Consider the following 14,284-nt stretch of genomic DNA (forward strand, 5'->3'; position numbering starts at 1 on the left):
AATAGTCTCTTCAACAAATGGTGCTGGGAGAACTGGATATCCATAACCAAAAGAATGAAAGAGAACCCCTTTCTCACTCCCTACACAAGAATCAACTCAAATGGATCAAAGATCTAAATATAAAAGCCAGGACCATAAAACAGCTAGAAGAAAATGTAGAGAAACATCTTCAAGATCTCATGGTAGGTGGTAGCTCCTTGGACCTTACATCCAAAGTATGAGCAACAAATGGAAAAACAGATAAATGGGACCTGCTCAAAATTAAACATTTTTGCACTTCATAGTACTGTGTCAAAAGTGTGAAAAGGCAGCTGACTCACTGGGAGAAAATATTTGGAAATTACATCCAATAAGGGTTTAATATCCCTGATACAGAAAGAGACGTTATAACTCAACAATAAAAAGACAAATGACCCAATTCAAAACTGGGCAAAAGACTTGAAGATATCTGTCCAAAAAAGAAATACAAACGGTGAAAAACAGGTGAAAAAATGTTCAACACAACTAGCAATTAGGGAAATGCAAATCAGAAGCCACAATGAGATATCATTTCCACCTATTAGAATGGCCATTATTAAAAAGAAAGAGAACTACAAGTGTTGAAGAGAATGTGGGGAGATAGGAATACTTTTTTTTTTTAAAGATTTTATTATTTTTTTAAAAATTTATTTCTCCCCCTTCCCCCCGCCCCAGTTGTCTGCTCTCTGTGTCCATTCACTGTGTGTTCTTCTGTGACCACTTCTATCATTATCAGCGGCACCAGGAACCTGTGTTTCTTTTTGTTGTGTCATCTTGTTGTGTCAGCTCTCTGTGTGTGTGGCGCCATTCTTGGGCAGGCTGCAATTTCTTTTGCGCTAGGCAGCTCTCCTTATGCGGCACACTCCTTGTGCATGGGGCTCCCCTACGCGGGGGACATCCCTGCATGGCAGGGCACTCTTCACGCACAGCAGCACTGCTCATGGGCCAGCTCCACATGGGTCAAGGCCCGGGATTTGAACTGTGGACCTCCCATGTGGTAGGTGGATGCCCTATCCATTGGGCCAAGTCCGCTTCCCAAGATAGGGTCACTTATTCACCGATGGTCAGAATGTAGAATGGTACAGTCACTGTGAAGGACTGTTTGGCAGTTCCTAAAGAAGTTGAATATATGAAGTGGGTGTAGCTTAGTGGATGAGTGCTTGCTTTGTATGTCAAGGTCCTGGATTCAATCCCTGGTACCTCCTAAAAGAAAGCTCTTAAATAAGTGGAATATACATTTGCCATGTGACCCAATACCACTACTGGGTATACACCCAGAAGAACTTAAGAGCAGTGACATGAACAAACATCTGCACACCAATGTTCATAGTGGTATTTTTCATAACTGCTAAAAGATGGAAACAACCTAGGTATCCATCAACCAATGAATGGATAAACAAACTGTGGTGTATACACATGATGGCATATTATGCACCTATAAGAAGAAATGAATTCGTAAGGCATATGACAACATAGATGAGCCTGGAAGACATTATGTGGAGTGAAGCAAGCCACAGACAAATAAGGAATGACTGCGCTATTATGAACTAAATATATTGTGTAATCTCATGGAGTTAATAACTTGAAAATGGGTCACTAGAAAACAGAATGAAGTTAGAGAATGGAAAGCTGAGGGTTACCTTGTGTAGAATTGGTAAGAAGGATGTATGTTTATCTTTGGAAATGAGTAGAAAAGACGAAAGCACAACATAATGTTTATAACTAGAGTTGTTATTATATGGGTATGACAGTGGTTTAAAGGGAAAGCCTACCATCATGTAAATTATTAAACTTATGCTAAGTGAAAGAAACCAGACACAAAGCACTACACATAGCATGATTCCATTTATATAAAATGTAAATATAAATCAACTTATAGAGATGAAATTAAATTAGTGGTTATGTAGGGCTGGGGAAGGATAGACGGGTTGAGAGGTGACTGCTAAGGGGTGTGGAGTTTTTCTTTTTGGAGTAATGAAATTGTTCTAAAATTTTCTGTGGTGATGAATGCACAACAGTGTAATTATACCAAAGCCACTGATTATATACTTTGGATAGAATGTATGATATGTGAATATAGCTCAATAAAACTGCTTTAAAAGAAAATTAAAATAAATAAATAAATAAATAAATAAATATGTAAGAATAGCCAGAAATAGCAGTTATGTACATCAGGGGAAGCACAGAGAGACTGAAAGGTGACGAATATTTGGCTTTTTTGTTTTTTAATTATTATTATTGAAATAATGAAAATGATCTAATAATGATTGAAGTGATGAATGCACAACTATGTATGTGATTATACCAAATACCATTGATTATATACTTTGGATGGATTGTACGCTTTATTAATATGTATCACAAAACTGATTTTTTAAAAAAAGCTAACAAAGAAATAAGTCATCCTGCTGTATCCTTGTGCTATTATCTTGCTAGTTCTTTTTTTTTTACTGTCAAACCCTTAAATGTTTTCTTGTTTTACAGATACTTGTTTAATACTGATTGTTGAGCACAGTATTGCAGCCAGTACTGTTAAAACAACAAAAACAAGCTGTCCCCTTATCATCATAGTGATCGTCACCTTTGAAGAAGAAAGAAGATATGAATGACAAGTGCTTAATAACCAAAGACACAAAAATGCTAGGTAAGTACTTTAAAGAAGAGTCTTTAAATATTTTAAATAGTTTAAAATTTAAACTATTAAATTTAAAAGTTTAAATTTAAAATTTGAATTAAAAATTTAAACTATTAAATTTAAAAATAGTTTAGGACAGTCTTTAAATAGTTTATTTTGGCACATAGTAGATGATAAAAAAGATAGGTAATGAATAAATCCCAATGACGTTCAATGACCTGCACTAACGAAATTTTTACCTTGCAAAATCTATTAAGTACACACACATGCAAAAGCAGAAAACTTATTTTTCATTCTCTGTTACTGCCTACTATGACTCCTACTACCATTACCTTGTAAAGAACTGTTAGGAAAAATACAGCCAGTCAGTGATGCCTGATTCACTTGACCCCACTAACCCATTAAAATACTCATAAAAACACAGAAAGAAATATAAAGTTAGACTATCACAGGCATCTGTATATCAGTCTTTAATATATCTGAGAACACAAATAATCCATAAAATGGTAGGAAAAAAAACAGAATTAAAAAGCCTAAACGCTCAAAAGTAAGAGATCAGTTAAACAGATCATAATATTATATGATCTAATATTAAATAACCATTAAAAATCATACTACATAAGAATATTTGATATTAAAGAAAAAAGTTTATGATAAAGTAAGTGAAAACAGGAGATTCTCATGTATGGAAAAAAGAATTTATCCCTATATAAATAAATGAAATGATACTGGAAGCACAGGAAACACAGTATTAACTGTGGCTCTCTTTCAGTAATAGGATTGCTAAAAATTTAAAATTTTTTTGTGTTTCTTCATATTTTCCAAATTTGCTAAAGCAAACATGTATAATTTTTTATAATCAGAATTACTAGGGGGAAATTGAAGAAAGATAAAATTAAGAGTAAAGTATCTTCAAAAAGTATTTTATAGAAGCAGAATATAATAAGGACAAGTTATACTTTTCAGTTTTCATTTTCCTCAATCTCTGTGCTACAGTTAACGATACTGATGACTCCTCCTTAAAACTCCCTCCTCACTTGATTTCTAAAATTTTGTACTTTCTTGGTTCTCTTCCAACTATTAGACTCCTTTCTCTTTGCCTTGTTTGGTTCTATTTCTTACTTCTATTTTCTAAGTAGGCATGCCAAGATTTTGTCTCAGCAATCTATTCTTGCTGTATAGTTTATTCATTGAAGAACCCATCCATTCTTTAGTTTCGGCAACTGTTTCTCAACACAGGAATGTCCAAAATCAAAGCCTCCAGTTCTCTTCACATCTCTCCTGAGTCGTAGCCTTCAAGCTCAACTGAAATGTTCTATCCTCCTTCACCTAAAACATTTTTTTCACCAGAATTAACTTTCTCCTTTTGGGCCTTCATATTTCTATTCATAGATCCATCAGGTACTTTAGTTCCCTTGTTCAAATTTTAGAGTTATTCCTCTTTCTCCCTCTCTTCCAACAGCTGATCAGACACTAAATCCTTTCAAATATCTCTTGCATCCATCCCTTTCTTTCCAGTCTCAATGATACCCTGCTAATTCTTATAAAGCCCATATCTCTCGCCTAAAGCAGCCCAATAAATGTCTAATTGATCTGCTAGTCACAAGTCTCTAGTTTTCTCTTCTAAAAAGCTACAAAGGGAGCAGATATAACTCAGTGGCTGAGTGCCTGCCTCCTATGTACAAGGTCCTGGGTTCAATCCCCAGTACTTACTGAAATTTATATATATATATAACTATATATAAAGAAAACCTACACATCAGTACAGTTGAAATTTTCCCAAAAAATCGCTTAATAAGCAAAGCAAGGCAAAGAAAACAGAACAAAAAACTACAATCTCAAATCACTGCCAAAACAGGCTAAACAGTTTAGCTTGGCATTTAAGGGTCTCCCATCTACTTTCTATCTCCCTTTTGTAATCTTATTTCCCACAGCTATGTGAAAAAAATCTTTTCAACTAAACTAGTCTATCTTCAAAATAAGCTATAGGAATATGTAATTAAATTATTCATGATTTTTTTGGATGCTTTGCTATATAATATCATTAACCTATGTCACAAGCAGACAGGGCAAAAACTGACTTACAGTGGACTATAAATGTTCATGTAGAGCCCACAGTCAGCATAAATTAGAACAAGTGCCAGGCCTGTGCCTGAGAATGGAAGACAACTGAATATCTGACATGCATAAAAGGAAATGCTTAGTCTTATCTTATGTCTAGAGGCAGTCAGCCTCAGTTATTAAATAAGCTCATCCTCAGTCTAAGTTTGCTTATTCGGTATTAAAGTAATAATATGTTACATTTTACTTAGTGGCTTAGTGGTTCATTAGGAACATCGGATTCCAGACCTAAGACAAGCCAAGCTCATTTCTGTATCCATAACATGCCTTTTATTCTTTGTGCTATTCCCCTTGTCAGGAATGCATTTCACCCACTTCTCCACTAAAGCTTTAGCTTCTGTCAAGGAACAGGTCAAATTCGCCTTGTTCAGGTACCCTTTGCCAATTCCTAAGCTTTTGTAATGAAAGCATGTGTGCAGGAAGAAAAGGTAATTATAGCCCTTTACTTGATAGTATAGTGGTTAAGAGCACAGATTCTGGAGCTATACTGCCTAGGTTCAAATCACCAGCTCTGTCACTCATTAGCTAAAAGACCTTAAGGAAGTTATTTAATTTTTGTGTATATATTAGAACCTGGCACAGAGTAAACTGCCTTTAATAATATTAATATTAATCCTTCTAATTACTATTATCATTTTTGATTTATATTAATTATTGGTGATTTATAGATGACTAAAGTTACATATAAAATTTATGTCAAGTCCATAATCACAGAGCTAAACTAGTACTAGAACACAGTCTCTTAACTATTGTTCTAATATGTCAAAATTCACCTTAGCTTCTTCTCTGATCCTCTTTTAGTAAATACTGCTTCTATCATTTAACTTTGCTATTTGATACGTTATCTTTCAATGTAGACATCCTGTCTTCCTAACTTCAAAACCTTTAAACACAAATATCTCATTTTGATATCCATGTTACCCATGTATGGTACCCTATATGTAAAGTAAATTAAGGGAAGGCTGATTGATATTCAGCTAAACTTTTTTCCCTTTTACCTAACAACCAATTGTTCTTTGTAATCTCTGCTTTTTTGGGGGAGCAGACTAGGGATAGAGAGGAGAGAAAAAAACTAACTTTACTCCAGATTTTGCTACTAAGTAACTTAATGCTTCATGATCCTTAAACTGTTTTCATCAGAACCCTCTTTTCTTTTGGAATGCACATCCCTGTACACACAAGCACCCACACAAATATATTCATACATTTTTACTCTATGTAGGATGTCTCCTAACAGAATTTTTACTCTATGTAGGATGTCTCCTAACAGAGGGGTACTAAAATAACAAATTTTGAACAAATTAATCTCAAAGCAAATTAGAAAAAAGCAATAAAATGAAAACATTGTTTTTCTTCCTCATGGCAGATTGTAATGACTTTAAGGTCTTAGGTAGTCCAGCCTTTGATTCTGAATGTACGTACAAAAGCTTGACGCTTCAGTGGCTAAGGCAGCAATAATGGAGCTGAGTTTACCCTCAAATTCTCATGTTAGTAATTATAAAAACAGAAACCATTTATACTCTCTTAAACCAGATTATGTGATACTGTCCATTTCTTTTCAAAAAGACCAAAGCCTATCATATATTTTAACACCTTCATGAAAACCAATATATTTAAAATTTCCCTCTGTGTAGTCTTCAAACTGATTAAAAACGATAGGAAGAACTATAAATTTCTTAAGAAATCAGTCTAATTTTATCCTATATACACTGAGGTTTAAGAATTTCCAAATTATTTTTGCTGTGTTAATGAATCAATCATATGTATAAAGGAGAATATGAGGAGTTAGAGGCATTTGATGACTATAACTGATCACTTTGGGCCTTATTTTAATACTTAGAAAACGTGCCTGATTTCACTAAATTACTGATATATAAACAGTAATAATTGTATGCTTAGTGCTCTGTTCTTAATCATTTAAGCAATTTTAAGTAAAATTAATGTTTTCTGGTATTTAAAATACTTGAGGCTTAGAATTAGAGTGATAGGACACTACTATAGTTAGTAAAGAGACATCCTGTTGGTAATAACATCAAAACTGTCTCTAACCTACTTTAAGAATGTAGGACTAAAGAATTACCTTCATATTGCTAAATTAACAATAAAGAACCAAATCTTTATCATTGAGTTTCACCTAAGACATAGAACCCCGTATCTTGTGCTGGTTTCCTATCAATTATACACATCATGACTGGTAACTAAAAGTTTAAAATATTTAATAGCATCACATTTCCGGTATTTAAAAAGTTACTTTTTAAAAAATATAAAGCTTGATTAAACAATCTATCTATACTTGAGAGGAATTTTATTGGCTTAACAAAAATGATACCTAGTGCCAAGCATGGTGCAAGGCCCTGGATAATAAAACTAAAGAGATTCTCTCTTTCCATTGAGCTCCAGTATAGTGGGGAGACAGAAAAGATTTGTGAAGAATCAGTTTCAATACAATATAATAAGCACTGTGACAGGGGAAGCATAGAAAGAGAGGAAGCATGTGGAAAACGACCCGAGATGAGTCAAAGGAGGAATAGATGTAATCCAGAAAAAGAAGGCAGGAGAGGGGATATGGAAGGATGATCTAGGTAGTGACCAGCCTATGGTAAGCTGCAAGACTCAATGATTAAAATCATATGGGTAAGACACAACAGTAGGGGAATTTTTGTGGCCGTAGTAATGGGAGAAAGGGCCACTAATGACATATTTGTATTTTATCTTGAAGGTTGTTGGAGCCATTTTGCTTTTAAAGATCAATTCTGAAGGCCTTGCAGGTGATTCAGGAATCATTCACTTTTACCTTATCTCACAGTGAATTTTTAAAAACTGTATAAACAGTAGTATAAAGGTGCTAAATATACTCTCCAGTTAACATGACTAAGAAGATTTATAAAGCATGACCTTCTCAATACTACTAAAACATCAGGAAATATTTTCAGTGTTCTTTAATAACAAGAAATTATCTTGATACCAAAACTGCCTCATTCTAGATCACTTAAAAGGAGGAGGGTTTAAACTCACCTACTGAACACTGGAGCATCCCGGTTTCAAAAAAAAAAAAAAAAGTAGGAAGTTAGGTAATATGGGGAACCCAAATCCTATAGCAGGATGTACACTTCTGGAAGACACTAGAGTTTATTTCTATTAACTTACATTAGACATGACTATTCCCTATAACACAAAATAAACGTGCTTCAACGTTTTGGCTTTCACTTGGCAGGGCACCTGTGGAATTCATGAATTCCAGGATAATTTAGTAAATGAAGGTTTTCAGTTGATTAATGTAGGGGTGTTCTAATAATTTTCTTTTTCAGAATTATACACTTTTATTTAGGCAAGAATAGTGAAGGAATTGCTATTTTTTTTTTGAAATGTTAAAGAAATCAAGAGTGATAACCACTAATTTTTAAAAAGAAATAAAAGTAATCAAGTTGCTAAAGAAAAAAAATATTTTTAGTAAAGAAACTAACTCAGGGACATGGACGATTTAAGCCAGAGAATTACACAAAACTTGGGCTATAACAGGGATTGTTAACAAGGGGTCCATGAGCTTGAATTGAAATTTTAAAAAACATTCTTTTGGGGAGTTGTTGGTGCAGGTGTGATATATTTATTAAATAATACATTTTTTGTGATCTATGTATCTTAAAAAAATATAATAAAAATAAATGCTCATTAAAACAAACAAACAAAATAAATAAATAATACAGAGCATAGTGTGGACTTAGTAAGGGGCCCATGGTTTTCGCCTGACTGGCAAAGGGGTCCATGGAGCAAAAAAAGTTAAGAATCCCTGCATTAAGCACAAGGACAATTTTAACGACAATTAGGGCATAAATACTGGTCTACATTTTTTTAATGAACAATCACAATTAGTTTCTAGAAATCTGTTCCAGCTCTTTCACATGAAACATAGGTGACCTGAGATTTAAAACTTAGACTAATTCTGCTATTGTTTTGGAGCAATACTAAATCAGTTTAAAATAGGAAATACATTTATCAAAGTAATCAAGTAATTTGATCTGAATTTGAACTTGACATGCTCATTCTTGGAGAGAAATTCCCTGTCACTCCTGGAAAGTCGGGAAAGACCATGGAACACCAGAGGAAAAAAAAGAAAGGAAACCACAAACTAACATCACACATTAAAAATATTTATTTAATCCTTGTCCTTCATTAGGATATTGCAATGTAGCTCTTCTGCAAACTGTGTCTGAGCAAGTAATTATAACTAGAATTCTTAGGTTTTTATTTTACTGCAGCACCTTTCAAAAGCAATATACGTCTCTACTAGCATTTCAGAATATGAACTTATTTTCAGAATCTTGGTCTTTGCACCAGCACCAGAAACTTAATTTATGCACTGACATCTTGGATTTGATACCCAGCAAGCAGTGTTAAGATCAATGTTGAAAAACTATGGACTTTGGTTAACAATATAATTCTGATAATATTGGTTCATCAATTGTAACAAATGTACCATATTAATGCAAAATGTTAATAACAGGGAAAACTGTAGGGGTGGGAGAGAAAGGTACATGGGAACTCTGTTTTTCTGTGTAATTTCTCTACAAACTTATAACTGCTCTAAAAAATAAAGTCTATTTTTTAAAAAAATCAATGTTTACAGGAAATCATTCACTGTCAGATAGGTAATGTTTACAATCTACAAGAATAACCCCAGGCAAAACTGATTTTGTCAAACAAAATTTGAGGACATTTAAAATGTTTTAAGTACAAAAGATGTATAAATATATCAGGGAATATTTGGTGCAATAACAGCTTGAACTTGACCTCTTGCATTTTTATATCCAATTTATTTTTACTAAATCTAAAAGATATTTCAAAATATCTTCAAATTTGGAACTGGAAGGCATCATAGAAAATACTAAATTCATCCACTACTGAAGAGATTTGAGGCCTACTGCAAAAAAGTCCAAACTCCTTACTTGCAAGACTGATCTCCATACCTTGCTCCTGCCTACATCTCCAGTGTTACCTTCTGCTACTTCCCCATAGACGTCTTGTGTCAGCCATACAGAAACTCACCATTCTCTTATTAATTTACTAAGTCCTTTCATAACTCAGTGTCTTCGAACATGCCATTCCTTATGTGTGAAATTCACTGGGACCCATCCACACTTTGCAAATTCTTAATCATCTTTCAACACATTGTTCGAACTATAATCACTCAGAGAAAAATAACATAGAAGTTTAACTACGGGATAATTCCAAGCACAAAAAGAAGTGTAAAGAAATCTAGAGAGGTTGTTGTGTTACTGATAAGGTAATTACTTTTTGTGTACTGTAGGACACAGCATGAGTAAATATGACTGATGTTAGGAACCAGGGTTTTCTGAGGGAGAAGAGGATACAATACAGAATAAAGGAGGATGAGGAAGAACCCTGTCATGCTGAATTTGAACTGGAGTATAAGTATGAACTCATTTTTTTAAAAAAGATATTTCCTGGCTCTGTCTACTGAAAGGTTCGAAATGCAATGGCAAGCAGCAGCAATGAGCAGCATCTCTACGCTCAGACTTTGGTTTGTAAATACCTCTCTCCACCAAAAGAGCAGTTCTAGGGCTCTTTTAGGAAATGGCTGATTTAAGGTCTGGAGCAAGAAAAGTACACAGTAAGCCTGGCATTGTGTTTAAATTAAGGAATTGCTCAAAGACTAATGGAGTCATGTCAAATGTACAAAGACAGTTATTGGTCAAATTTGGGACAAGTTTAGTATTGTAAAGAATAATTTATGTACTTAGTAATTATACATAGAATTTAAAGAAATGCCAAATAACAAATACAGATGAAATGTTAGATTTTTTAAAAATCACCCTTTATGTCATCCTCAATGTAATAAATGATACAGGCAAGGATCATTAGTGGATGCTAAGAACAGTGGGTAAAATGTTGTTAGGGCATTACAGGGTCTCCAAGTATCACCCTACAGATTATCTGCTAATTATAAGAGGAGATATACCTTTACAATGCATTGATACACTATCACCATCTGAACCAAGTAATGAAACTTAGCATCACCATAATTGGACAATCAGATATATGTCTCATGATGTGATGTAATGTGAAATTCACAATATTCCCTATATAATAGTTCTTGACAGAAATTTTTGTTTTGCATCTAATCATAGGAATGCAATCAGAAAAACTACAAATGTGGAGCTTCTCCAAACTACCCCAGACTCTTCAAAAAAGTCAATGTCGAGAAAAAACTGAACAGGCAGAGGTATTATTGTTCTACATGAAAAACACACATTATCCACATGAATTGTAACTGGATTCTGGATGAAAAAATTAAAACAAAAACTATAAAATGCATCTTTGAGACAACTGGAAAAATTAAAATACAGGTTATGTATTTTAATATTACTAAATATTAGATATTATTGAATTACTATTGATATTCTGGGGTGTGACAAGAGAATGTCTTTATTCTTAGAAGACACATGCAGAATATTAAGAACCCTAAATAAAATGAAATGGTAAGATATCTGCAACTTTCAAAAGGTGCAGCAACTATGGGACAATTAATGCAAAATGTTAACTAAGTAAAGGTGAGATATATGAGTATTACTTCCATTCTTTTATCTGTAGATTTGGAATTTTCAAAATCAAAATCTCAGTTCAAATGTCACATTTCTGAAGGTTTTGACTTTTCCAGTGGAATTAGCTAAGTGATCTTCAATATTTCCACAGGTCTGTCATAGTACTGTTTTAGCACTTAACAATTTTGTAACTGCCTGTGTAAAGGTCTGACTTTTTCCCTAAACTGAATGGAACAGGTATTATCTTCATTCCCAGAATTTAGCTCTGTATATGGCACTTATTACATATTCAGTGTTTGTTGTATAAATGCCATGCCCAAGGTGACAAGCCAAAACTAAAATCCAGGTATTGTCTATATCACATTGTCCCTCAAATTCAATCAAACCTAACAGGCAGGAAAGGAATTCTATTACAGGGTTCTATCTGATCTGTCCCATTATAATGGATACCCATACCACCACACAAGCCGATTTAAAAACAAAGCACAAACAACCATCAGCAGCTTCACTCTTAAGTAATTAAAATGCTTAAAAAAAGCATATTTTCATTTAAAATTATTTCACGATTTCAACTCAAAGAAAACAGAGAAGAAGCATACCTGCTCTATATCCTTAGAATTGGAGGTCTGGTTTTCTCCCATGACTCCAGGTTGCTCATTTTCCCATGGTAATTTATTTTTCCCTTTTCCTGCACTTAGCACCCTTCGGGTACAGATAGTTGGACTGTAAGACCCATAAATCTGCATGCTATCCCTCGTATGGTCACCACAATGACAGTGTGCACTTTGAGTTCTGTTTCCAGCCAAAAGCCAGTCCGTATCTGCTCCATGTGCCAAATGGCTTGACCTACCCTGTGCAGAAGATGGCAAGAGTATCGCATATTCCACAAATCCCTTTTCTGTTAGCCTTGGGAGGGTTTTCCTAGCTAATCTGGCCTGCACAGCATTCATCACTCCATCTCCATTATCTTGCAATTCAACCGTATCCACAGCTTTGAAAAGGACACTGGTTTTACTTGAGCCCATTGATGATGCCAACACAGCAAAAACTTCTAGGGCTGCTTGGCGTACCCTGCGCTTACCGTCTACAAGAGCTGGAGCAAGATCAAAAGACAATTTTGATAAGTCAAAATCCTCACTAGGATAGGTCAGGAGAGAGCAGATGCAAATATTCACCACCTCCTCTCTCACTCTGGAATGTTTATGTTTGAGATGTTCCAGGAGTAAACAAAGTACCCGTTGAGGACCCACCTCCTTCATCAGCTTGAGGAAGATTTTCATGTATTCTTGCTTGATCACCAACTTGTTGTCTGCCAGCACTTTGACAGAAGCTGCTATAACTGGTCCTAAGAACTGTTGTACCTGGTCTCCAAGACGAATAACCAGTAAATGCAGGACCTGAAGTGTGCCATGGACCACTTTGAAATTAGAATCATCTAACAAATTATATAGCAAGCTAATGAAACCGACAAGACTAGAATGAGGGGTAGAACTAGGGTTAAATCTTCCCAGCACCTGCTTTAGCTCTTCAATGGCCTGAGTTCGGTTCTTATAGTCTTCTTGATCTAACAATCTTGAATGCAGCTCCTGAGGAATAATCCCAAATTTCAGATTGCTGCTGGAAAGAGTCACTGCACAGGGAAGTGGGTCTTCAGGAAATCCAGAGGTTTCAAGTTCCAAATAATAAGGAACCTGACTTCCAAACTGAGACTCCAGGCGACGATTGTAGTGTCTTCTCAGGGCAGACGGTAGGCGAGAAATATAAGATTGAAACTTCTCTTGGCCAAGTCGTTCCCCAATTTGTTGAAGTGCAGAAAAAGCTGTCTCAACTTCTTCTTCGATCTCCTGATCGCCAAGTTTTCTGGCTAGGGATAATATCACCTCGGTAAGATCTAGGCCAAGCAACAAATCCTCAGGAGTAAGCAAGATAGGGAGCAGGAGAGCTGTGGAAGCTCTAAGCCGGGAATCCGTACTTTCCAGTCCCTGTTGTATAAGCGTTCTCAGCACCTGGCCAGAACTACGTTTCAGACAGATGTGCAGGATCTGCAGCGCATCTTTCCGCAAGGCTGAATTCTCTTCTCGTAAGGAGACAACTAGCTGAGGCAGAAGTGTTAAGCTAAAGGCCTCTTCCAGCTGGCCTGCTTCCCCCTGATCCCTGAGGACGTCCCAGAGAAGTTGCAAGCAGAGTCGCTTCTCATCACTACATCCTTCAACAAGCACTCGTCCTAGGGCCCGATACAAAGCTTCCTTGCGTCGGGGGAAGCCAAGTCGACCGCCCCGTCGCGGCAAAGCAGCCTGCAAAGCCTGGAAGGCTTCAGAAGGATTCGGCGCGGTGCGCAGAAGTTGAAGAAGCCGAGTCTCCTCTTCATCTCCCCCTGACAAACCGCCTCCAGACCCAGACCAGCTACTTGAGACTGCCTCCGTAGGCATCAAGAGGGTCGAGGCCAGAGGAGAAGGTGTCGGGGGGCAGGGACCGTGGTCGCCAGCAGCTCCACGGCAGCAGAAGTTTTTCTCTCCTCTCATGGTGCCTCCAATTCGACTTTCATCAGTTTCTGAGGTCAAAGGCCAACCGCGGTTCTGGAGGCGACAGACACAGCGGGAAGGGGAAGGGGGCAACAGAAGCAGAGCGGGGGGCGCAGCCGCCATGGAGGGTCGTCAGGTGACGGTGGCTGAAGGGAAACATTGCAATATCCTAAGGGCTCGACGGAGCCCAGTCTTCCTGTTCCTCTCCAGGCCCAAAGCTGTAGAGGAAAAAAACCAGCAGCTTCGCCAGCTGCCAAACCGCCCCAGGCTCCGAGAGGCAACCTTCGGCAAAATGGCCCCCGCCTGGGCCCCAGACCCCGCAGATGCCACCGGGCGTAACCAGGGGCACCACGTGACCAAACCGATCGCTTCCATGGTGATTTTCTCAGTGCAGACCTCTTGACCCGGAAATCAACTGGCCGTGATGA

At 36.5% G+C, this 14,284-nt stretch overlaps 1 protein-coding gene across 1 annotated transcript in view; it reads right to left on the minus strand.

Moving 5' to 3' along the window:
- The window catches only part of TOGARAM1 (TOG array regulator of axonemal microtubules 1), a 127,551-nt gene extending 113,305 nt beyond the window's left edge, over window positions 1-14,246 (minus strand). Inside the window, 1 exon segment of the mRNA XM_012521568.4 lies at window positions 11,934-14,246. Within this exon segment, the coding sequence (XP_012377022.3) occupies window positions 11,934-13,979 (2,046 nt within the window). The 5' untranslated portion in view covers window positions 13,980-14,246.
- Window positions 14,247-14,284: the final 38 nt, after the last annotated feature.

This window comes from Dasypus novemcinctus, chromosome 3 (genome assembly GCF_030445035.2).
Source record: "Dasypus novemcinctus isolate mDasNov1 chromosome 3, mDasNov1.1.hap2, whole genome shotgun sequence".
NCBI lineage: Eukaryota > Metazoa > Chordata > Mammalia > Cingulata > Dasypodidae > Dasypus > Dasypus novemcinctus.